This window comes from Embiotoca jacksoni, unplaced genomic scaffold (assembly GCF_022577435.1).
Source record: "Embiotoca jacksoni isolate LCO1_2020_lvr unplaced genomic scaffold, fEmbJac1.0.p SCAF_8, whole genome shotgun sequence".
Taxonomy (NCBI): domain Eukaryota; kingdom Metazoa; phylum Chordata; class Actinopteri; family Embiotocidae; genus Embiotoca; species Embiotoca jacksoni.
Genome location: NW_027185436.1, coordinates 16,757,503 through 16,780,244, shown reverse-complemented (window position 1 = coordinate 16,780,244; position 22,742 = coordinate 16,757,503). Strand labels below are relative to the sequence as shown.

The 22,742-nt window shown below is 41.4% G+C and overlaps 2 protein-coding genes across 7 annotated transcripts in view; both read left to right on the top strand.

Annotated features, from left to right (window-relative positions):
• Positions 1-3,448: 3,448 nt before the first annotated feature.
• Positions 3,449-16,741, top strand: kansl3 (KAT8 regulatory NSL complex subunit 3). 6 transcript variants are annotated; one of them, XM_069178259.1, is made up of 22 exons: positions 3,450-3,619; positions 5,170-5,444; positions 5,579-5,749; positions 5,874-5,964; positions 6,305-6,490; positions 6,610-6,738; positions 6,859-6,975; positions 7,073-7,171; positions 7,465-7,536; positions 7,649-7,723; positions 7,844-8,001; positions 8,110-8,173; positions 8,304-8,492; positions 10,090-10,246; positions 10,626-10,703; positions 11,108-11,287; positions 12,276-12,363; positions 12,588-12,715; positions 13,102-13,208; positions 13,889-14,087; positions 15,044-15,162; positions 15,680-16,741. In XM_069178259.1, the coding sequence occupies exons 2-22, from the start codon at positions 5,233-5,235 to the stop codon at positions 15,680-15,682; spliced, it is 2,622 nt and encodes an 873-aa protein (XP_069034360.1). In that variant the 5' UTR covers positions 3,450-3,619; positions 5,170-5,232; the 3' UTR covers positions 15,683-16,741. The 6 variants fall into 6 exon arrangements, with proteins under 6 accessions (XP_069034362.1, XP_069034363.1, XP_069034360.1 ...); XM_069178258.1 differs by having other exon boundaries at positions 15,677-16,741; XM_069178261.1 differs by lacking the exon at positions 11,108-11,287 and having other exon boundaries at positions 3,449-3,619; positions 15,677-16,741.
• A 1,584-nt stretch (positions 16,742-18,325) lies between these two features.
• Positions 18,326-22,742, top strand: part of bmp1a (bone morphogenetic protein 1a) — a 29,281-nt gene continuing 24,864 nt past the window's right edge. Inside the window, exon 1 of the mRNA XM_069138967.1 lies at positions 18,326-18,695. Coding sequence (XP_068995068.1) covers positions 18,551-18,695 — 145 coding nt within the window. The 5' untranslated portion in view covers positions 18,326-18,550. The remainder of the gene's footprint in view (positions 18,696-22,742) is intronic.

The window sequence follows — 22,742 nt, the reverse complement described above, 5'->3', positions numbered from 1 at the left end:
GATCCTCCAACCCTGGATGTCTAAGTCTTTGCAAAACCCTCCTGGTGTTTTCAACCCTCTCTCTCTCTCTCACTCTCTCTCTCTCTCTGGAGAGGAAGAGTGATGAAGACAATACAGAGGAATCGGCAGAATCTGCTGGCTCGTTGTGCCACCTAGTGGTAATAAGAGGCTGCTTTTAAACAACAGGCTGCTACATGGACATGAACTCATTGACCCCATCCTTTGGAAGTCTTTGCAGTCTACTGCAATCAGTATTTGCAAAGCCATTTTAAGAAAACCTTTTTATCAGAACTTCCATTCATTTTTATCAACGTGTACATCAATTTGTAAAAAAAACAACAACACATCTTTGTACCAAATCCATATTACTTATTTATTAAAAAGTGCACTAATGTAAAATACGTAAACATGTGTTATTTTGGAAATAATAATTTGTGATAACCTTGACTTGCCCTGTAATTCAGGTAAAACTGAATATCAACAACTGTAGCCCCAAATAAATTAAGTAATAACAAGAAAATTCACCATTGTGACATCAGATTTATCAGATTTGATGGCGGTCAACTGTGACCATGAAACACAGTCAGTGTTAGGAAAACACAGTCTGACCTTTGGAATTAAACAAGGGAGAGGGAGAGGTGGTCACTCCTCTCTGCCCGTAGCTTCCAGGAATTTTGTATAAAATTAGGTCATCCAAGGACTGATTCTCTATTTGTTGGATTTTAGCTATTCAGATTTCTTACATACTGTAAGAAACTTTTTCGCACACTGCTTATCATTCATGAGGATGTACAGAGATTCATACAGGTTGGCTTCCCTTTGTTTGTCATGAGATCATGAAACTTAAAATCGTTAATGTCAGTCTAAATTGTGAAATTGAACATTGTGAGCCCCTTTGGAAAAAAAACATCTAATTAATTTGATATAACCATTTGGGCCTGGACTGTGTGCCTCAGACCCTGGTTTTTGATAATTTACTTTCTTTTATTATTTTTCCAGCTAAATCATTGTTACAATTGCGAGCCAGACTACAGAATTACCATCAGTGGGGACTGCATTGAACTCTGACATATTCTGCGCAGTTGTTCAAACTTCGGGTCCCATGAGCTCCATCGAATCAGTAGAATTTGTACTGTAGCACCAAGTCACGCCTGTCACAGGAGGCTCTTATTGGCTCATGCAGACCCCTGCCCCTAAGCATGAGGGCTGCTGTTACAATCAATGGAATAAGTAAATGTTTGACAATCACCAATGTAAACACAGGTCTTTTGAAAAACTGGATTAATTTTATCTTGCATGCCGTGCATTAACAGAAACAGTGTAATGGTCCTGCATAATATACTTTAGTCCTAAATACTGACAGCCAGAGGTTTTATCATGTGGTCATCTTTGATGCTGTAGCTTTTTGTGTTCGTCTCGAGCAGTATCCATCATTTGTCAGTCATTTTCGATCTAAAAGTTTCCTCCGGAACAAAGGACATCATTGTTCATATGATCAGTGTGGGACTCCCAAAGATGAGGAGACTGAACTGCCCCTTTAACTAGGTTTGTGTTTTTCTGTTTTAGAAATTCTCCCATCTTATACAAGTTCAAGCAATATGAAGTAAATTATGAATCAATTATTGATTAGTTTATTATTTTGAAATTTCCTTCCTAAGAGTGTTTTATTTACATCTGTTCTGCTTCCTGCTTGGTCAAAGGAAGTAACTGACATTGTTTCCTGGGGAGAATTGTCATGGAAATATCCAAGACAAGGACTGGATGAATTGATAAACAAGGTGACACAATCAAAACTGACAACTTCGATTTAGATTTTATTATACTATTTCATAACTTCACATCCCTGTTACATTAGTCCTTGTAAATTCTGGTTATAAAATTGTAAGATTACTCCATCACTTCCCTACTGAAGCATAAATTGGACAGAGCACAGTTGGGTCATCTTTCTTATGCACTATGTATGCACATGACGCCTGGTCAAACACTGACACACAGTCGCTGGGGAACTGCCCTGGGATGAAATACCTGCAATCACACAGTAACACACAGCAGAATTATTCAAATTAAAGAAGCATGATTTTTATTTCCATTTGAACACTGCACTGTTGCAACCTTTGTACTTACGCAGAACAGCATCCAGTGCAAGTGCAATCCATACAATTACTGTTCCTCCATGAAGAGCCTACAGGATGCCATGTCTGATCCACATCATCCTGACAGTGGGTCATGTCTACGGTGAAAGAAAAAAGGTAAATATTTTCAGCACAGTCACAATGTGGCATCATGTGTGATTTTAATCATATTCTAATGTAGAAAATCTGTGTGTTTAATCCTTTTTCACCAAATTTGATGGGCCGACTGAAGCATTGAGCATTTGACAATGACAGCAGAGCACACAGGAGCAAAGCCAGGGTCAAATATTTCTTCCCAGGAAAAAAGGGAACAAACATTGTAGTTTTAATATTTGGTCACCGCATATCAACTCAAATTTTGTATCCCAGCATGCATTTGGCAAAAAGCAGGGAAACACCCCTGAATAGTGTCAAAACTAGTTATTTGTATCACCTTTATTCACCAATAAACACACACATTAAAAAAAATGCTACTCATTTCTGTGAAATACACAATTTTGCCCCATGAAGACCTTCACAACATCCCTACAAACAACTACAAACAGAATTTCTTAACTTAAAGACATAAAAACTTACCATTGTGGCACTCAGACCTGTCAGTTTTAGGGTAAGAGGGTAATATTGTGTTGTCAGCGTATCTATAATGAACAATTTCTTTTAAACAGTGTGTGTCCAGGGACCTTTGGAATCAAACATGGGCGGAGACTAGAGGAGTGGTCATCTTGCTGGAAGAGGACAACACACAGAACATACAATATTTATTTTAGTTTGGATTGTTTGCTTTTAAGATTTGATGAAATATAATGAAATCATCAATCATATTTAATAGTACTTCTTGGAGTAATAATGTCTTTTGTTGGCAGACTAAAATGAGAAAACAGATTCCATCCTAAGTGTCAAGTGAACTGTTTCCATACTTTGGATTAAAGGTAGTTCAGTGTTGGCTCTACTAAACTGCAATTTGTGCCTTACATTGCTCTAACATGTACGCCTTTAAACAAAACTAAAAAAAACCAAAAACACTTTCAAACCAACCCTACCAACAAAGGAACTCTTCAAAGTAAACATAGATAAATAAATGTGGTATTCAAACGCATTAGATCAATTTTAATGTAACTGACGTTGAGTATTTTTGTGGGATGAGCTGCTGCTGTTGTTGTTGTTGTTGTTGTTGTTGTCATTAATGATCCAGACTCTGCTGTAATCCAGTCCATAGTTTTCGTCACTCACTGACGCGCCACAAACGGGGTTGCCAGGTTGGTTGAAACGCAGCCCCGACTGTCCTGTTTATTTTTTTTGAGCCAGAAAAGGGGGGTTGTATAGTCCAACATGGCAACAAATCACACAACAGAAGGAAAAGAGGCTTGTCCGCGCTCGTTATTTATGTTTTATGTAACCTCTAGAACCGACGAAAAATAGGCCTTTCTTTGGTTTTTCTCGCCTCGGAAGAAGAGCTGAGGTCAAAAATGGAGTAATCAGACGAAAAGGTGAGCGGCAGCTTTGACGCCATTCCGTTCGCTTTTAGCTCGCTACGCTAATGTTAGCATGCTAGGCCAGCCCACTACCTTTCGTCGCTTTTTTTTTTTTTTTTTTTTTTTTTTTTTAATATTTATTTTGCATGCATTAAGCCGTGTTAATATGAATAATAAAGACCGAACTACTGAATCACTCAGTATTTAATCGACGTGTTAATGTGTGGTCTAAAGTCACCATACTGCCGAAAGTAGCTTGAGTGGGTGTTTGTAGCAGCAAGCTAAGAAAATCCATTACATGGCAGTAGCTCATGGGTGGTGCTCACTTTGAGTACAAAGCACCTGCGTGTTTGAACGACAGTCCACATGAAGGCTGCTCACTTTTCCTCATCGATTAATGCAGGCAAGCAAGCCAGTAAAAAAAAACAAAAAAACACAAGCAACTAATCTGACAACACGTGCATGTTGGAAAACGCAACCAAATACAGAAACGCTGCAGTTAGCAGCTGATATCTGCATCACTCAGTAATAATGTTCAAGACACATAAACTCGACATTTTAGCTCATTTACCAACATCACTCCTTCTCAAGAGCCACAGAGGACATTATACATGGTTGTTTTTTTTATTGGCTGTGTATTAAAGGTTATGATGAGTAAAGTGATCAACTGTAAAATATGAAGTTCCTTGGTAAACAGACGCATTTATATATATATATACATACATACATATATACATATATATAATATTGGATAAATAAAATCCACATGTGTAGTCTGCATTCTCTAGTCATGTTTTTTTTGTTTTTGTTTTTAATGAACAGAACTTCAAAAAATATTCCTAATGATAGTGAAAGTGGAAGAGGTTAATGATAAACCTGCTCATTTATCATCGAGTTTCATATTTTTTGTGACAAAACCAAAGTCTTCAGTGAGGTCATAAGTAATTAAAGCAGTTTGTAAATTGCCATTGTTTGGAATGACTATTCTCATTTTAGGGTCTTGCTGGTTAAATCACTAAATGTTTAAATAAACATGAAATCTAAACTTTTTAGCTCGTTCACTTGCGTCGCTGTCGGATAGTCCACTTCAGTAACTTCATGAGTCACCATGGGAAGAAATATGTTGTATATTTTCTCTGTTATCCCTAGGTTTCTGGAGGGCGTAGGTGCTGTGGCAGTGTGGGGTTTGGAGGGCAGTTATTTGACAAAAAAACTTTGCATTTTCACATCATTCTGGACTTTTGCATTGTAAAATACACTGTCACCAAATACTGGGAAAACAAAGCTTTTACTGAAGTAGCTTGGGTGCTGCACCTAAGTGTTATAATGGTAGGAAAAACCCTGTTTTAGTGTCTCCTGGAAATATTTCTGATCAACATAATTCTCAGTCTTGACAAAGCTCCTCAACAGCCACAGAAGACATTATACATTTGTTTTCAGTTTTGCTGGCTGTGTAGTAACTGCTGTGATGAGTGAACTGATCTTCAAGGATTTAAGTTCTTGGTGAAAATCAAACATGCATTTGTTTTTTGCTTGGTATATGCTACTCTTTTATTTCCTTCCAGTTTCCGCTGAATCCACACACGTTGTTGAGGCCTTCGCGGGGCCCTTTGGGGCCCAGGAAGAGGATGCATCGTGGTGGGGATAAGGACTTCCAGATATCAGCAAGAAAGATGGGCACATCCCTGCTTTTCCAGCTGTCAGCTCATGAAAGAGAGCTGGATTTGGTGTTTCTGGACCACAGCTATGCCAAACCATGGAATGCCCACCCAGATGCCAGCAGCGCTCGGCCCACAAGGACGTTGTTTGTTACCCCACGTCGCCAGCTTGAAGCTTCGTCGTGAGTCGAAAAATTCCTCATCACAATCTGTAACTGAAGTCGATATCATACTACTGTTTGGGATTGACCTCAGCCTACCAATCTTTCTTAACTTCTTCCTTGCAGTAATTTGATAGTCTCTTCTTTGTCTGCAGTGACTCTGATTCTTTAATAGACGTGGAAACGGTCACACCGACACCTGTTCCTCTATATGATAACTACAAAGCTCTCAGTGTGATGAAGGAGTGCGAGCGACATGTCCTGTTTGCTCGCACAGTTGCTGAGAGCCCCCCACCACCTGATGACTGGGAGGAACATATAAACAAGTAATCAGACACCTGAACGATCCACCATTTATCATCTACTGTTATATTTTACATTTTCACTCATCTAGGATGTAAATAATGAGATGCAGTGTGTTGTTTTGACTTTACTGTTATTCTGTTGTAGGACTGGGTGGTCAGTGGCTCAGAACAAATTGTTCAACAAAGTCCTGAAAGCTCTACAAGCTGAAAGGCTGGCCCGTCTGTCGAATGAAAGTGTAAGTTTTGCTCATTTGATCAAATTTAGTTCTCAAGAGACTTTGTGTTAGTTCTAACTGGAGACAGTTCAACATTTCCTGCTCTCCCAAATCACCAGTTGGTGTAGTCTTCATTTCTGATACCTGTATTTATGTTATGATGAGCAGAACTCGGATAAAATGCCAAATATAAGTGAAATCTGATGTTGATTTATTAATAAACCCGCATCATTTGAAATGCACATGCCCAATTATTTGAGTTTCATGTATTTCAAGCTAATCCAACGTGTCACCCAGTGAAGTCATTTTTAATTAGAGAAGTTTGTAAATCCTCATTGTTGTTCCATCTTATTTCCTCTAGGCCTCCAATGAGCCAATTTTGCGCAGGATAGCTGTGGACAAGTGTGCCAGGAAGGTGCGGCATGCACTGGCCAGTGTGAACTGGGATACCAAACTGACACAGTGGCTGCACACCACCATGATTGAATCCTTAAGCCTCCCCATGCTCGCTGCTTACCTGGATGTGCTGCAGACTCTTAAAAGCAAGGTATGACGTCTGTAACTAAATGAAGAGGAAGAACTGTTGTATATATTCTGTCAGATATGTGCAAGCTCTGGGATTCTTCATTCATTATTACCCCCCTCCCCCTCTGTGTGTCTGGCAAGTTGCCCTCGCTGATCGACAGGATGTTGCTGTCATCGGCAAAGACTGGAGCGCCGAGTGCAGAGGCTCTGTCGCTGCTTCTGAAACGGCCTTGGGACCCAGCTGTCGGAGTTCTGTCTCAAAACAAACCGGTAAAACTGAACCATCCACCCGTAGTTTTTAATAGGAAACATATTCATACACTTTTTTTGTATTCAGCTCTTCATGGTCCGTAAACACTAGGTCCCTGTCTGTTTTCATAAATGTTTCAGAGCAAGCTTCCCGGATCCCCACTCATCCTTATCGCACCATCAAGCCCGACCAACCCTGCCCTGTCTACATCGCGACGAATACGATTCTGGCAGTCGCAGCTCTCCTGTTTGGGAAAGGTCTGGAAAGTCTCTCTTAAGTATATCCCCATGTGTTCATAAGAATATGTTTTTGTCCCTCAGATAAGCCCCTATAATGTCTGTGTTTTTATATCAGGTCATCCCAGTTCACACTCATGTGAACAGCGGAGCCAATATTGGTATCACCCAGTGTCTGGAGCACATGTTGGGGACTGTCAGGGCCAAAGTCATGGAGGTAGGATATTCTGTTTTTATATGTTACATTTGTTACTGTAGTTGCAGTGTGATTGTGTTGTGGTCTATTGAACTCATGCAGTTGAATGTAGCTGACTTGTGTTTAATTGGAAATGGCGTTTACTGCATGCAAGCTGGCCAAATAAATAATATTTTTTTATATGTGATAACTTGCTTTTATCAGGTTGATTGTCTTGTTTCTTCATTTCAATCGATCATGTCTGTGAAGATTAATGCTGGACTGTCGGATTTCGTGTGCAGTTATTTATTGTGTGTTGAAAATGTAACCACCAGGTTCACAGTCACTTCCCTCACAAACCCATTATCCTGGTCGGTTGGAACGCTGGTGCTCTCATCGCTTGTCACGTAAGACTTCTTCTAACGTATCATAAATATCTACGGTGCAGTTTTCACCCATGAAAAACTGCAATAAATTGTCACAGGTGTCATTAGTTAATTTAATACTGTTTAATTTCAGGTATCCCTCATGGAATATCTGACTGCTGTGGTGTGTCTTGGCTTCCCCCTGCTGACTGTCAACGGGCCGAGAGGGGTAAAATCGATATGCGTTTTCCTCGTTGTTGACATTTTGATTTTTTTTTTTGTTTAATTTAAGTGTATTTTACAATTTTGCTTTCACTCAGTAGTTGTGGCAACTGTTGCTGATTTGCAGGATGTGGATGACCCGCTGCTGGACATGAAGACCCCGGTGTTGTTCGTGGTCGGCCAGAATGCTCTGCAGTGTAGCACCGAAGGCATGGAGGAGTTCAGAGAGAAGCTGAGGGCAGACAACAGCATGGTGGTGGTGGGAGGAGCTGACGACAACCTCAGGTCAGTCACAACCTCAATGAACAGGAAATTATATTATATGTTGTGTAATTTGTAGCTGTGTCGAAGAGTTTTGCTTTTATTCAGTCGTAACACTAAATCCCTTCACAGAATCAATTCAACAAAGATGAAATCAGAAGGACTGACGCAGACCATGGTGGACCGCTGCATTCAGGTTGGTCCTTGTGGCTGCAAATATTCTTTTTACAGTTTCTCTGTAGGGTTTCTCATCTGCTGTAGGACATTTTGAAAACCTAATCGCCTCCGTTGTTGTTGTTTTTTCTTTTACCATCACTGGTCTTCAGGATGAGATCGCTGACTTCTTGTCAGGTGTCCTTACCCGAGCTGAGGGTCACGGTCATGGCTCAGGGGAGATGAGAGACTTGGACACAGAGAAGAAGAAAAGGCCTCGACGAGAGCTTCCCTTTGACATGGAGAGGGGACGACCTTCCTCCCCTGCACTCAGAGTTCCCATCTCACCGTCAGGTTCAGAGGTTAGAAATCTCTTTTATTTTTAGGCTTTAGATGAACCACCATGGCTGCATCTGATTATTCATTTACTGAAAGAGTATTTTTACTCACAAAAATAAAATGAAATACAGTTTCAACACATCTAAAGGATGTATATCCACCTGAACAGGCTGTGTCACGTTCTGGCTGCATCCCAGAAGACGATCTATATAAAACAAATCTGTACCTAGTTTATTTTTGATGGATGCCGCATCAAGCTACACAGAGCAGATCAGCCGGGCAGGATGTCGAGACACAAGAACGGCATTGCGCATCCGGTCAGTTTTCAACGTAATACACCCAGTGCAGACTCCCAATCGTATATTATATCACTACATCCATTTCTACCCCCACTCTGTAGTGCTTCAAGTTGGAGAAAAAGTGTGTTCTCCTCCTGCTAACAGGCGCTGTGTGTGAAATATAGATAAAAAAGAATTACTGGGATGAATGTTTATTTTAACAACTAAAGCACAGCCAACTGCATTTTGTCTGTAAGCTACAGCACAACGATGTAGGAAATAATAATAAACACAAAACAGACCAAAAAATAAATCTTATAACACTGTTATCCGCCAGGAGCATAAAAATGCTGCTGGTGTTCATTAAAATTATTACAAAAATATGCTGTACTCAGGAAAAACGCTTTGGTGGAACGGGCCTTAGGTAGTTGCAACGGTGGCAGTGTCGGCCAGTTTTGGCGCATCCTGGCTGGTTAAAATGAACTGGAGATCTACGCCAAGAAGGATAGAACAACTGCAAATGATTCTCCATGGAGGGTGCCCAGACCCATGAATTCACAGTGAAATTGGGCTCTGGTTCGCACCAGGCTACAAAAATGAAGGGAAAATGATGAAATCAGCAGGTCAACAAAATCGGCCAGTTAAAACACTTTTCCTCTGAAACGCCCCCAGTAGGAAATGAAGCTGTGCAGGAGACGTAACAAAAAGCATTGGCGAGGCGACATCATAGACCCGTGCCCACCTGAACCCACGGCTAATGATTACCTAATTTGTTCTGTTTCCCCAGAAATTGAAAAGGCTACTTCTCCAGGCCCCAAAAAAATGATGGAAATGAGAGACGTTTTGATGTTATGGGAGTGATGTTTTCAATAAAAAAGTAACTGGCAAATTCTTACATTTTCACATTTTGGCTGCATGCAAAAAAATGCCCAATATCCCAGAAAATGAAAAAAATGTATTCTACTACAGCCTTCTTTGGTGACAAGTTTTTTCATTGAAGATTTTCACTTAAAAGATTAACTTCTGGAGTTTCTGGAGAAGAAATTCTGATAAACTTGGCTTGGCTTTGATACCAATCACTGAAACAGTTTGAGGTGCTGCGAAGTTATTTGCGCAAGAAAGCGAGAACCCAATTTTTTTTTTCTCTTTTCATATGTCTTTGTTTATGTGTGTTTTGTTCACTACGCAACGCTGCAAATCCAGTTTTAAGAAACTGTTGGGGATTTTTGCAATCATGCTCAAATCAAAGCATCATGTCTCAAGACTATACAGAGTTCCACTGTCTACATATGCTGGAGCTGAATCATTACTCATCGGGTGTTCCTCTTCACTGTGTCCTCAGGATCTGTCTAGTGTCTACAGCAGTCCCACGTCAAGTCCCAAACCCAAGACATCAGGTCTGTCTCCAGCGCAGAAGTCCAGTCTGATCACCGCCACACAGCTCCTCAAGACACACATGCAGCGCTCTGGCGCAGTGCTCACTCACAAACAGGCTCAAGGTTAGTTCACCACCCCGCTCACCTCCTGATTCTTTGATAACGCTCTGTGAGCCTTCACATAAGCGACACGTGGACAGTGATCCTCAGTACTTGTGCATAACCAGCTCTCGCACTCGCCCCACTTGTTTATTTAAACTTCTTACAATGACTCATTCACCTCAACTTGAACTGAATTTAACTAAAAGCTGTTGAAGCTGATAAAACTGTGTGGTATGTGAGATGTGAAAGTGACTACAAATCATTTTTTTAAGTGATAGTGTCGTCACAACATATAATGGGACGAGATGGAACGTGACTGAAAACTCTCCTCTAATCTTCTTGTCTTTTCTCTTCCTACAACTTTCCTTTCTGGCTTTTTTTTTTTTCCAATTCATTACAGCTCAGTTTGCTGCATTTATGAAACAAAACATGCTTGTGAGGAAAAATCTTCCTCCTGGCACCCCTCCTTGTATTTTTGGTAAGTGTCTATCCCTCTTCCTTCTTTTCTGTCCTCTTTCCTTTTCACTCTCCTTTCTTTGTTTCCACTGCTTCATTTTATATGAACATTAAACTACTGAACTGCAGTAAAACACCCACTATCACGCTTTGAATCCCCCCCCCCAACATATTTTATTAGTGGAAATACACAGTATGACATACAAGTCGCTTTGAATTTAACACTTGTTGAACCCAAAATAATACGTTTTATATTGTAAAGTACTTTCCTGGGCAGGGTTACATTTCAGACAATAGAAAGTTTGGTGAAAATTCAAGATTTAATAGTAGTGCTAGGGTTGCATAAGGATAAAACACCACAGGTTCGAGTCACATCAACTTTCTCCTGGATACACGTGTTCACTTTTGCTTGTCTGTGTGGTGCAGTGCCAGTGACCAGTGATCAGATAGATGGCCTGGACAGAGATGAACTGCGGCCCCATGGCAAGAGGAGACAAACACTGAGTCCCACACCAAGCAAAGCCTCCAAGAGAGCAAAGATCAAGGTCACCATTGTTTCCCAAAGCGAGTCAGCAGGGGGCGCCATCAGCCCTGCTGTGCATGAAGGTACAAAACTGGTATCCTTATTTAATTACTTGCATAGGAGACGACCTGAGTATCAGTTTGATATCAGGACGGCAACATACCAGAAATTTGGTAGTTTTTGGTAGTACTAAAACCCCAAAAATCCCAAAATACTAGATAAGATATTTGAATAAAAAAAAAAGAAGACAAAGGATGGATTTCAGCATAATCTGCTGCACACACATCGTGTTGACACACACAGTGTTATAGTTTGGCAGACTGAATGGTTATGACGGTAGCCTGCTAACATTATGAAGAGCATCCAGCATCTCACCTTGAACTGTGTACAGATCCAGATGTGTGTATGAGGTGCTTACATAAGTTTTGGTGTCACCTCTATTTGTTTTTAGAACGCTCTCTGACTTTTGGTTATCTGCAACGTGTTCCTGATCATCAAACTCCGTAATGCTAAATGTTTCTGCACCTGTAATGGCAGCGGCCATTCTCCAGGTTGTTGTTATTGTTCAGTATTTTCAGTACTTACAGGATATACAATACTTTCTGTACAATTGGAAAATTAAGTAAAGTCACATTTTCAGAATTTTGGCTTTGGCTTGTTATCGTAGTACCGGGTTCTCGTGGCACCTACTACGTACACATTGGGGCGACTATGTTTGTTGTTTAGATATATTTGAGCTGGTTCCTCCTTTCGTTTGAAATGCTCTGTGACCCCTGTTGAATTCTGGCTTTTGATTGACGCAAAATATCTCCACACACAAGTCCCCCCCCCCACAAGTCACTGCTGTCGCCATTCCACATGTTGTTGTTGTTATTATCGAGTATCTCCTGTAACTACGATATCTATGAAACCCTTGACATTCTCTGTACCTATAAAAAAAAAAAACACTGGTCTTTGTTTTTTTGTCATTTCTGCTGGGGTTCAGCCTTTCTCCAGAGCTGATCGTTCAAAGTATTTTTCTCCCCAAAGCCAAATAACTGACTCTCCTAACTTTCTTCTCTTTCCATGCAGTGGGTGTCTCTGGGAAGCCCTTAACAGTGACGATGGGACAGACTGTGGCCGGCGCCAAGGAGCTCTCTGGACTTCTTGCAGGCCAGCGGTAAGCCAGCCGGCCCTGCTACACACAAGCACATTAAGAATAGAGTGCTTTACAACCCTAACCATGCCTACACCCACATCCACTCCCACCCTATTAGACAAAAGTGAGTCTGGTGCAGAGGGATTGATGAGTGGTGTACTCGGAGGTTGGGAGCTGAGTGATGGCCAAACAGCAATTGCTGGGGTAGCTCCTGAGTAGAATGGTGGTTATGTGTGTCACTGCAGGTCTGGTAGTCTCTCAGAGGTGTCTGGTGCCCTGTCCCCAGGCTCCAGCTCATTCAGCAGCGTGCAGCCTTGCATGGTGTCAGGGTCCTCCACACCAGTCCAGGTGCAAGCTCCAGCTACTGCCCAAGGTATCTCTGTCTTGTCCTGCCTTGCACGCCTGTTTGCACTCTCAGCTGTGCAGCTAATCTCTGTGCAGTAGCCTCAACACACGGCTTCATAGAGTGACATTCAAGTTTTGGACACTGGATGAGAACAGTGTGAGTGAGGACAACATATTTTAGCAAACAACATCATGAATCACCTCTTGCACCATTGCTGTCTGTCACAGACCCAAACCTTACCCTTTGGACATGATTGTCGTGTGTGTGTGTGTGTGTTTGTCCGTCCGCCCGTCTAGTTCAGGCTTGTGGGGGAGAAGATTGTAAAAGTAGGAGTTCTGTGCTGATATTTCTGTTCCATTGATTCCACCCAAACTTCAGCTTCACTGATTCATTGTCTTTGTGTTTGTGTGCAGCACCTTCCGCCAGCAGTCTGCTACAAGGCCTCAGTTTCAGTCTTCAGGAGATCGTCACCAAAGCTCCTAACTTGCCCTCTACAGCAGCCAACACAGGCAGCACCCAGGTACCCGTGATGACATCCTTACTTTACATAAAAGTCCAAAGTACCAGAATTAAACTTTTGCTTGTTTGATGTCCAATCACAATGACATATTTATACTATATGTATTTTCTCAGTATGAAAACAAAAATTTCACATTGATTTGTTGCTCTAACCTTTTAAAAGGCACGATTTGTAGTTAGTTGGCCAAACCATGAAACACTACCAGTCTAAGCCTGTAAACGGTGCGCACGAAGTCTGAACAAGCTGCAACAGCAGAGATAGATTTAGTTGCACTTCTGGAAGCCTGATGGTTACGGCACATACCACGTAACTGCAGCATCTACGTTCTATCACATGCACATTAATGCACTAAAACAATAATCTTCACTGTAAATAGAATAATTATAAATAACTTTCTTTTCTTTTTTTAAACAGCATCGGTCAGGCTCTAATAGAAACATACAACGTAGTGACAGAAAAAAACAATTTAAACAGACGAGGGCATTTGTTGCCTTTTATTTTGACAAGTGTTTAATTTAGGTCTGCTAATAGAATTTATTGCTGCTTACATCTCTAAATTCAAACTGTGTTACACAAGTTGACTGATGGGAGTAAAAGATGAAAAACTCCTCCTCAGTCTTCTTTGGTGCACGTGAATGAGGAAACCTTCAACTATTTGCCCTCTTCTCCTCCACCTTCAGGCGGTTTGTGGCAAGCCCCAGGGCCCGGTCCTGAGCTCCGTCGCCACCAGCAGCAGCACTCTGCTCCGGGCTGTACCTATGGTCACCGCAGGAGGAGTGGCAAAAAACACCGCCATCCACCAGCTGCTCACCAACGGCGGGCTGGCCAAACTTGCCAGCAGCTTGCCCGGCTTGGCGCACATCACCAATCAGGCCGCCGGTATGTCTCGAACTGCCAAAACACGACGGCCTCGTTGAATGCCCAGGGTTCATTCATCCTTTGTTTTGGAAACGGTAGTTCAGGACGCCTGTAGGCCAGGGAGGATTGTCGCACTAGAGGAACCTAGAGGACAGCTCTGTGGACACGTGTGGAGATAGTTTGCCTGGAAGAACCTGACTGTTGTGAGGTTTGCAGAGTCAGATGTGCAGCTATATACAGCATCGGAGGGCAGATCAGTGCCATCCAACATGTTCTGTTTTCATGTTCACAAAGAGCCATATAGGACATGTGAAGTCAAAATTTTGAGTTTCCATCTTATGTTGGACACAAAGTTTATGTACAAGTGAATGCAAATGTAAGTTTTAGCTGTGTGAAACCATTTAATACCGAAGAAGTGTAAAATTAAGTTAAAATCAATGTTGGGAAGATTGACCAAATTTAACAGGATACCTGAAAGTTCAATCCAGACTGCTTTCATGTCAGATTTGTTCATTATAGCTGTCATTACATGTCTGTTTATTTTGTTTGCCTCTTCATGTAGTAACATTTTGTAAACCCTTCCATTAAATCACCTGCTTATGTCCATAAATATGACTGCTGACCTTGGAGTTGTGTTGAAAAGCAATAACATTGCCACATGGCATTACCCAAGCTCTGTTCTTGTTGTTACAATAAAGACTGGAATCAAAATCATGTTTTCATTGTTTCTGTTGTTTGTTTGTTTTTATAGTGTGAATCTGTTGGATTTCCCTCCTCTTTTGCCTTCCTGAACCTCCAGATTTTCTTTTACCTCTCATACTCATCATACAGCACCCTGCTTTAATTTGTATTTGCTAGAAGAAACAACAACCCATAAAGATCATGCAAAGTAAAATGCTGAAGTCCACTGTGGTGTATTTTGAGGACCCGACTGTCTAGCTTGTTATTGCTGAGCATTTGTATTTGTGTTTTGTCAGGAGGGCAGAAAGCCCCCACCTCTATAACGGTGACCCTGCGAGGAGCACAGCCGAATAGAGTGGGATCTCTCAGCCATGCTGGCGAGGTTGTGGCGCCTGCTCGTACCCATGAGCCTGAGGTACGTCTCATTTCAGCATCTAGTAGGCACATTTTACTTGGAGAATTTAATTTTCTTGCTGGTGTTCATCTCCGTTATGATGGCTCGTTTTCTTCTACTCGTCTGCCTTTTCTGTTGTAACGCTGCAGACATTGTTGTCCTTACAACCCGTGGAAATGTATCTTATTGGGTACCTTATGAATCTCCTCATTGCCATGGCAACCACAATGCCTTGTAATGTTGACTGTTAAAGTGAAAATGTCCTCTGCAGCTCAGTATTACCTGAATCGAGCTGAATAGGAGGCTGTGTGCAAAAGTGTGCTGCACATATGAAACTATTCGTCCGATCTGGCAGAAAATTCTGACATTACTACCGACAATTCTGTTTGCACTCTTAAAATTGTTGTCAAGTCAGTTGTAGAGTTAAATAAGTTCATGTCAAACATTTGTGTGCCCTTTAGAATGGAATATAAATAGGTTTATTGTTAGATTTTCTGGACCGTGAGTTAATTAATTTCACTGTGCCCTTTTACAGCAGTGAAGAGATCGGCTCACGGTTTCCATGCGGTGATACACCTGATGGGAGATGGTGCTGTGCCAGAAGCATTCGGGAGCCACAGCCCGCTGTTGAGACTGTACTCTCCCCGCAGGGATGAACACGCCATGCCACAACGTGCAGAAGACCTTCCTCACATCCTCCAGAGGGCTCTCCTGTCAAGATGGTGGGGAAGAGGCCAGGCAGTCGCTGATGACTGTCGCTGAGCCGCTACGATGCTCAGTCTGTGTTGGGTAGCACCGACTCTACTAACACAGTTACGGTGGCCTTCATGCTGCAGCCTGTGCTCCCTTCTTTCACCTTTAACTTTAACGAGCACACCCTGACAGCAAGATATACAACAGGATCACATGCTGCCCTCTCGGGAGGAAATTATATCATGAGGGCAAACTACCTGGACTGGAAAAGCACTGCAGGCAAAACCTCTAAAAGGACACTGGTGCAAGATTTGCTGCCGACCATAAACCTACATCTCAACAACAACACAAAGCATGGGGATATTGAGCTCTTTCAAGTGTATATTAAGTTTAAATCCGTTTATCATTATGTCTGATATAATATCTCTTGGTTGTCATAGGTCTAAAAAAGTATGATTAAACTAAATGTCAGCGTGTGTGATGTCAACTGGGTATTTCTCCACATGGGTCAAATAACTCAATGTGAATGTGGGTCGTGGCTTTGTTATTATTCCCTATAGTATTTCACATAATTACAATAAATCGTCATTGTTATTTCTTTTTCTGAGGCAGTTATTTTTTCACCATGACAAACAAATTCATAAAATTACAGGCCTAAAATTTGACAGAGGAAAAACTAATTTAGATGCTCATTAAATGTCAGTGTTGGCCATAATCGTGTGATTGCCACAGTTTATTGTCAAAGAGGCACCTGTGCAGTGATCAGTGAGTAATCTGCACTATTCACTCAAAGAGCTCGAGTACATGAACATTGCCGAAACCACGATATTTCCAATCTGCACTGTCACCACCTCACTGTATATAGACTTTTCGTTTGAAATAAACAGATCTGCCTGATGACACTTGCTTTGCTTTACTAATCTAAATATTTGGCTTTATGCGTCCAACACTTGTAGCATTGAGCAACCCCTGAAACTCCTCTTCTTCAAAATATTATGAAGCAGCTTAATCTCACGCAATAGTTGTTTACAGCAGCAGCATAAATACAGCCCACTCATCGCAGCAGACATTCTGTCTTTTTCTCACAGTAGCAGTCAGATAAGATAAAGATACGAGTATGTCTCTTCCCTCTTATATAATTTTGTATGTATTGGGCTGGATAAAAGCTGGCATTTCCCTCCAATCATCAGCACCAGTGGATATTCAGGCAATTCATCTGAGGTCCCTCCATCCAATCTCCTCAGCAGTTCAGTCTTTATTGTCCTCAGAAATAAAGAGCGGTGTGTGTGGAGTCCAGTGGGACTGGGAATAGAGGAGTATTTCATCTTAGTGATGGGATATTCAGAGACTGAGATAGTGTAAAAAGTGAGTTTTGGATTTTGCTTGTGTAGCTTGAATTAATAGTCGATGTGAGCAATACTTTATTTATAGTAGATGGAAATTCGAACCAGAATTAGCTGTTCATAGAGTTAAATTTATATCCACAGGTATGTGTTGATAACAATAACAATGGTGATAAAAGGGCCTAAAAAAGTGAAAGAAAAAAAATCAACAGTAATGGCAAAATAAAACAACAAATGAAGCAGTAATAGATATGACGATTAAATAATGTTAGCTGTAAGTCAGTGTGATAAATCTGTAATTATTCTAAAAAAATATCAGGCTTCACTTCGAGAGAGGCCTTCTGTTCTGATTAATAAATCAATAAAATTAGACTTTTTTTTTTTTTTTTTTTAGAGAATCGCTTTGTGTAAAGTTCCGTACATTACCAACAGGTGGCGCTCTAATCACTTCAGTTTGCTCGTGACTGAGGAACGCACAAAGGGCAAGCAGTGTGTTTGCGTTTGCGCGCGTGCGTGTGACGGCGGAGGGGGCGGCTTGAGTCCAGTGTGCAAGTGTGAATGATAATTGTGCGTGCGTAAATAGCGCGCGCCTCCGCGAGGCTGTGCGGTGCGCTCGTGTGTGTTTAAGTAGAAAGGAAAGCATAAGGGGAGAGTTTGACTGTAAACAACTTTAATTAAAGTGCAAAAAGATGCGGAAAATAACAAACGTCCGATTTGTCATGTAAGCGCAGCTGAACTTTTTTTTTTTATTTTTTATTTTACACACTTTTATAAACGATGTCGGCTAAGATACAAACTGTAGCCACAGGGCGTTTTTTTTTTTCTTTCCATGCGTTTTCTCCTTAATATGTTGATAGCTTTACTTCACTCAATTTATTTTTGAATTTAGGTCCGTGACAATAAATAAGAGGATTGTGCAGACAGCAGAGGGAAAACGATCATCACAATGTTAAAGAGATAACATCCAGTCAACCATATTATAGTCTCTCGTGCTCTCTTCAAGGACCACTGATGGACCCGCAAGGGAGCAATAAAAATGTATACCGGCATCACCGACTCGATGGGGGCATTTGCACCGCCCCTGCGGAGCTGCCATATCATCAAAGTTTGTCAGCTACTCTGCGCTGTAGCCCGGAGCTCCGGCTGGAGGAGAGAAATCACTGCCCCCAGAGCTAAGAAAGACACCGGAGAGAGGCTGGATTTAAAACCCGCCCTCCGGAGGGCTCTCGTTTCCCCCAAAAAAACCTCCCATTTTCTCACTCACTCACTCTTCTCTGTCTCTCTCTCTCTCCCTCTCTCTCTCTTTCTTCCCCTGTCCCTCTCTCTTCCTTTACCTTTATCCCTCGCCTTTCACCGTTTCCCCCACCACAAACATGGATCTCTCGGCGAAGTGTTTGTTTCTTCTATCATGTCTCGGCGTGATATTGGCGATTGATTTGGAAGCGATCGATCCAGGCTACTATGTGGAGCCCTCTGCCACATCAGAGGCGATCGACTATAAGGATCCCTGTAAAGCTGGTGAGATTTATTTTTTTTTTCCCCGTTTTTTTTTTTTTTTTGGTTTTTTTTTTTTGTAGTACGCTGTGTGATTATTTATGTGGAGGTAGAAACATGCCACGAATCTGTTGGCGGAGCTCGCAGAGATCGGCCGGAGAAACGCTTTTTAGAAAGATGACAGTAGTGCATGTAGTTTTTAAAAGGCTTAAGGGAACATTATGTGCAAATGTTTTGTACTAAGTGACATAGTTTACTGCAGTTTGAATCATTTGAAGCACACAGTCGCCTCGGGTAACCCAGCTCGGCGAGCGACTGCACGGATTGTGAGAGCATGAAAAGGTTTCTGGATACATTTCTCGAGACATGAAAAGTTTTGGCTTGAGTGCTGGTTGAAAAGTTACAGCTTGCAGTTTGCACCTATTCTCTCGAATGTGGTCACGCAGGGTGTCCACGGTGTAACGTTAAAACGATGTTGGGTAAACAAAGGATTTATGCAGTTTGATTTAAGACTTCTGCTCCCTTTCTGGTTGTTTTTTTGTCACTGCACAAATAAGTCTTTTTTTTTTTTTTTTCTCCCCATCGGCTGTTCACACGGCCGCTAAAACAAAGTGGAGGAGGGGAGAGAGGAGAGTACAGTGGACCTTAGAAAATATGGACACATAATTCTGTTGGCTGTTGTCTTATGAGTCAAAGTATAAATATGTCGGCTTCTTTTCTGCTTTTGCTGAGACTTACATATTTTTCCATTCTTTGGCCAAAGACTATCCGAGTTGTCATTGCAATCTTTTTTTTTTTTTTTTTTTTTTTTTTTGTACCGTGAACTCACTGTCTTGCCAAATCCCTTTGGGGGAGTTTGAACAGATTGCGTTTTCCATCTGGTAAAAGTATTCAGGTTACAGATACAGAGAGTTGGCTCCATTCGAAATGACCTCTAAAGTCCAGGAAGTGCTTACTGATTTGATGTTTGACAATTTCGGATTATAAAACACAATTCAATCCCCCAACTCTCAGCTACCCAACTGTCTGGTTTCGTCATCTTCACACGAGAAGAAGCGTCATTGTGGACGTAAAGCTGTAGAGGTGTTGTGACTGCATGTAAACATGACAAAGGTCAGGCTGCAGATGATCTGTGGCTCATCTACAAGTCATTAAGATGTTCCTTCCTGTTTTTGTTTACGTTGAGTCACAGCGGTATGGACTCTTTGGACACACTGGAAGTTCAACTGATAAGTACGATGATGCTTTATTTAGTTATTGCTTCAGTTAGTTCCCACTTGATAAACACCAGTCATGTTTACAGTCATGACTGGTGTTTATCTGGGTGAGGATGTTGTCATTATTAGTAGCCCACTTTGTCCTAAGTGTCATTGCAACAGAGTGCATGGTTGTGTGTTGTTTCCTCTGGACACGTCTGCAGACAGGTGGTTGGGAGATGGTCACAAGTACAAACTCCCACTCTTTCAACCCTCCCCGTCTCCATCTCTTCCAACACCCACCTGCTTTTCTCCGTCCTACTCGGCAGCAAAATGTCCAAGATCTCTCGGCTCTTCTCTTACTCCTCACTCAGTTGATACACCAGAGATAAGATTCTCCAATACAGTCACCTCCACACTGGTGTCGGCAGGCTCTAGTATAGAGTTGATGATTCTTGGATTATTGATTTTCTCTCTTTTTTTTTTTTCCTCTCTTTTTTTCAAGCGCATCAGAATCCATCTGATCGCTGTCTGTGTCTAGAGGTCAGCGTTTTTATGTTGTGCTGCTTCCGCCCGGGAAAATACTTGCATCCGTGTGAAGTCTAATACCCTGTGAGGAGTGTATTTCATGCCTGCCCTTTTGTAGGGCTGTCTTTGCTTAACACAAATCTTCCATGTCAGGATTTTATTTTCTAATTCATAGCTTGATTATGTTTGAAATTATTTCCCTGATGTCCCAGTGAAAAGCAAGTAATTCAGCTAATCTGCAACGGCTAGTTAGAAAAGTGAACAAGCACCATTTCATTTTATTTCCCCATGTGACTTGGCCAATCCTCCCAAGTTTAAAAAAAAAATAAAAAAAAAAAATAAAACAATTAATCAAACATGGTTACATTTTGGGAGTATTGAATAACTTATCACTGGCATGATAGAAATGTGCATTGATTGGAGCAAGCAGTGTAATAACAGTGAAATAATGCCATGTATTGAGGAGTCAACCAGTGGAAAATTCCTTAGTTTGCAGAACTCCAAACTTGGCAGCATCCCAGTAAGTCATCTAAGACTCTAACAACCCCGCTGAGATTAGATCTACTTATTTTCAAAATGAGAAATGGAGAACTGGTCACGCTCATTGTCTTCTCCACTCAAATGATAATCAGTAAAGTAGTCATCGGTTTGACTCGTGTGCATTTGTTCATTCATGAAGCAGACTTCTTAATCTACTCGAGACTCCTGTGACAACGTTGTCCGGCTGTGTCGTCCAGCGTGGATGTTTAAACTGTGTGTTTAAACTACGGTGCTGCTGTGACCTCAACAGCAGACAGGTCAACCTGTACGTCCCCCGACTACTCCTATCCTCTCTTATGCAAGTGTTTTCTCTCTCCAAGCCCGTGGCTCTTTCGTCTGATTGGCTCGAGTACCTCACACAGACTAGGTCATTCACCTTGTGCCAAGTGAAAGCACGGTCGGTCAGGAGACCGAGGGCAGGCCACACCAGCCCAGGTGAGGTGAGTGCAGGCCATTCATGACGGGGTCTGATAGTTCAACCATAGTCTGCTTTGCTGTGTCAGAAAAAATTGTGGCTGTCAACAGGGACTTAAGTCATTCCTGTCACCAGTCGATGTTGTTGTTTTTTTTAAAAAATATAACCGCTGGATATACTTCATAAAAATGTTTGCGTGCCCTTATCTTTCCATACCGGTCAACTACTTCATTATAATTACTCCTCAGACAGCCATTCATAGGAAAGATTTTGGTTCACTGCAACATCTGATATGAAGATGTAAAGCCACCTTCTGACAGCACTAATCCGCTCTACGGTTTTTATCACAACATGACGCCTATATATTTGTCAGACCAGTGGCTTAAGTCGACGTCTTGTTCCTAAACAGTTTAGTATTTCTTTCCTCTTTAAAAAAAAAAAAAATCTGAGTCACTGAAAATGGCATCTCCAAACCAAAGACACTCATTGTTTAACAATCCTCCCTCAGTCCTGCTCTGGCAGTGTGATGGGGCTGCCTTTTGAACTTTGTGATTGGGCCTTCAAGCAACACTTAAGCAGATGCTGTTCTTTTATCATGGATTGTAGGCTGTATAGCCGAGCCCACACCGGGTGTTTTTTTTTACATTACAGGACCCCTGCCACTTCTCTCTCTGCAGGGTTCAGGTGATTAGAGAGCCGATCTATTGGTCTGATCTGGCTGCAGAATTTGGGACAATATGTTTTTTGTCAGAGCTAAGTAAGAACTAATTTTGCATTACATTAATAGCAAGCCTGGGTACGGAGCCTAAGTAACAACAAAAGCTTTGGGAGCGCTAGCTTCAAATGGCTCAAAGGATTCTCAATTAGCCTGCAATAATAAGCAGCTTAACAGTAATTTCTTCATTATTCTCGGTTTGTTTCAAAATAACTCATCTGTGCTGTGCTGTGTTGCTGTTCAAGTGGAACAATTTTTTTTTTTTTTGTTTTTTTTTTTTATCTTCCCTCCAGCTGTAGTGAAAACTTCAGGTGTTTTCTTCAGCTGCAGATAGCTATTATTTATGGAAAGTGTTGATTACTTCCAGATTTAGCTCATCCACAAACCCATTTAAACTTTAATTTTGACCTCTGTTGGAAGAAAACTTGTGTTTTTCAAAAATAAAAAGCCTGGATGAGCAAAATAAATCTTGTCAAAGGTGACAATGAATTATTCATCCATTTAGGGAACTCAGATTTTGTGTATGGTTGACATTAAAAAAAGACAAATGGTTGGCGAGCTGATGAGTCATTAGAGGGTTCGACTGGCAGTAGGGTATATCAGTAATGAGTGGCAGGGATGAGCTGGGAAATCCAATCTGCTAATAGGCTTGATGGAGTGTGAAATGTTAAAGGCGA

Bases quoted from the DNA above. Each gene is read 5' to 3' on its own strand.
- kansl3 (XM_069178258.1), top strand. From the start codon at position 5,233: ATGCATCGTGGTGGGGATAAGGACTTCCAGATATCAGCAAGAAAGATG. The intron at 8,002-8,109 runs GTCAGTCACAAC...ATCCCTTCACAG, and splicing joins GGAGCTGACGACAACCTCAG to AATCAATTCAACAAAGATGA. The intron at 10,247-10,625 runs GTTAGTTCACCA...AATTCATTACAG, and splicing joins CACTCACAAACAGGCTCAAG to CTCAGTTTGCTGCATTTATG.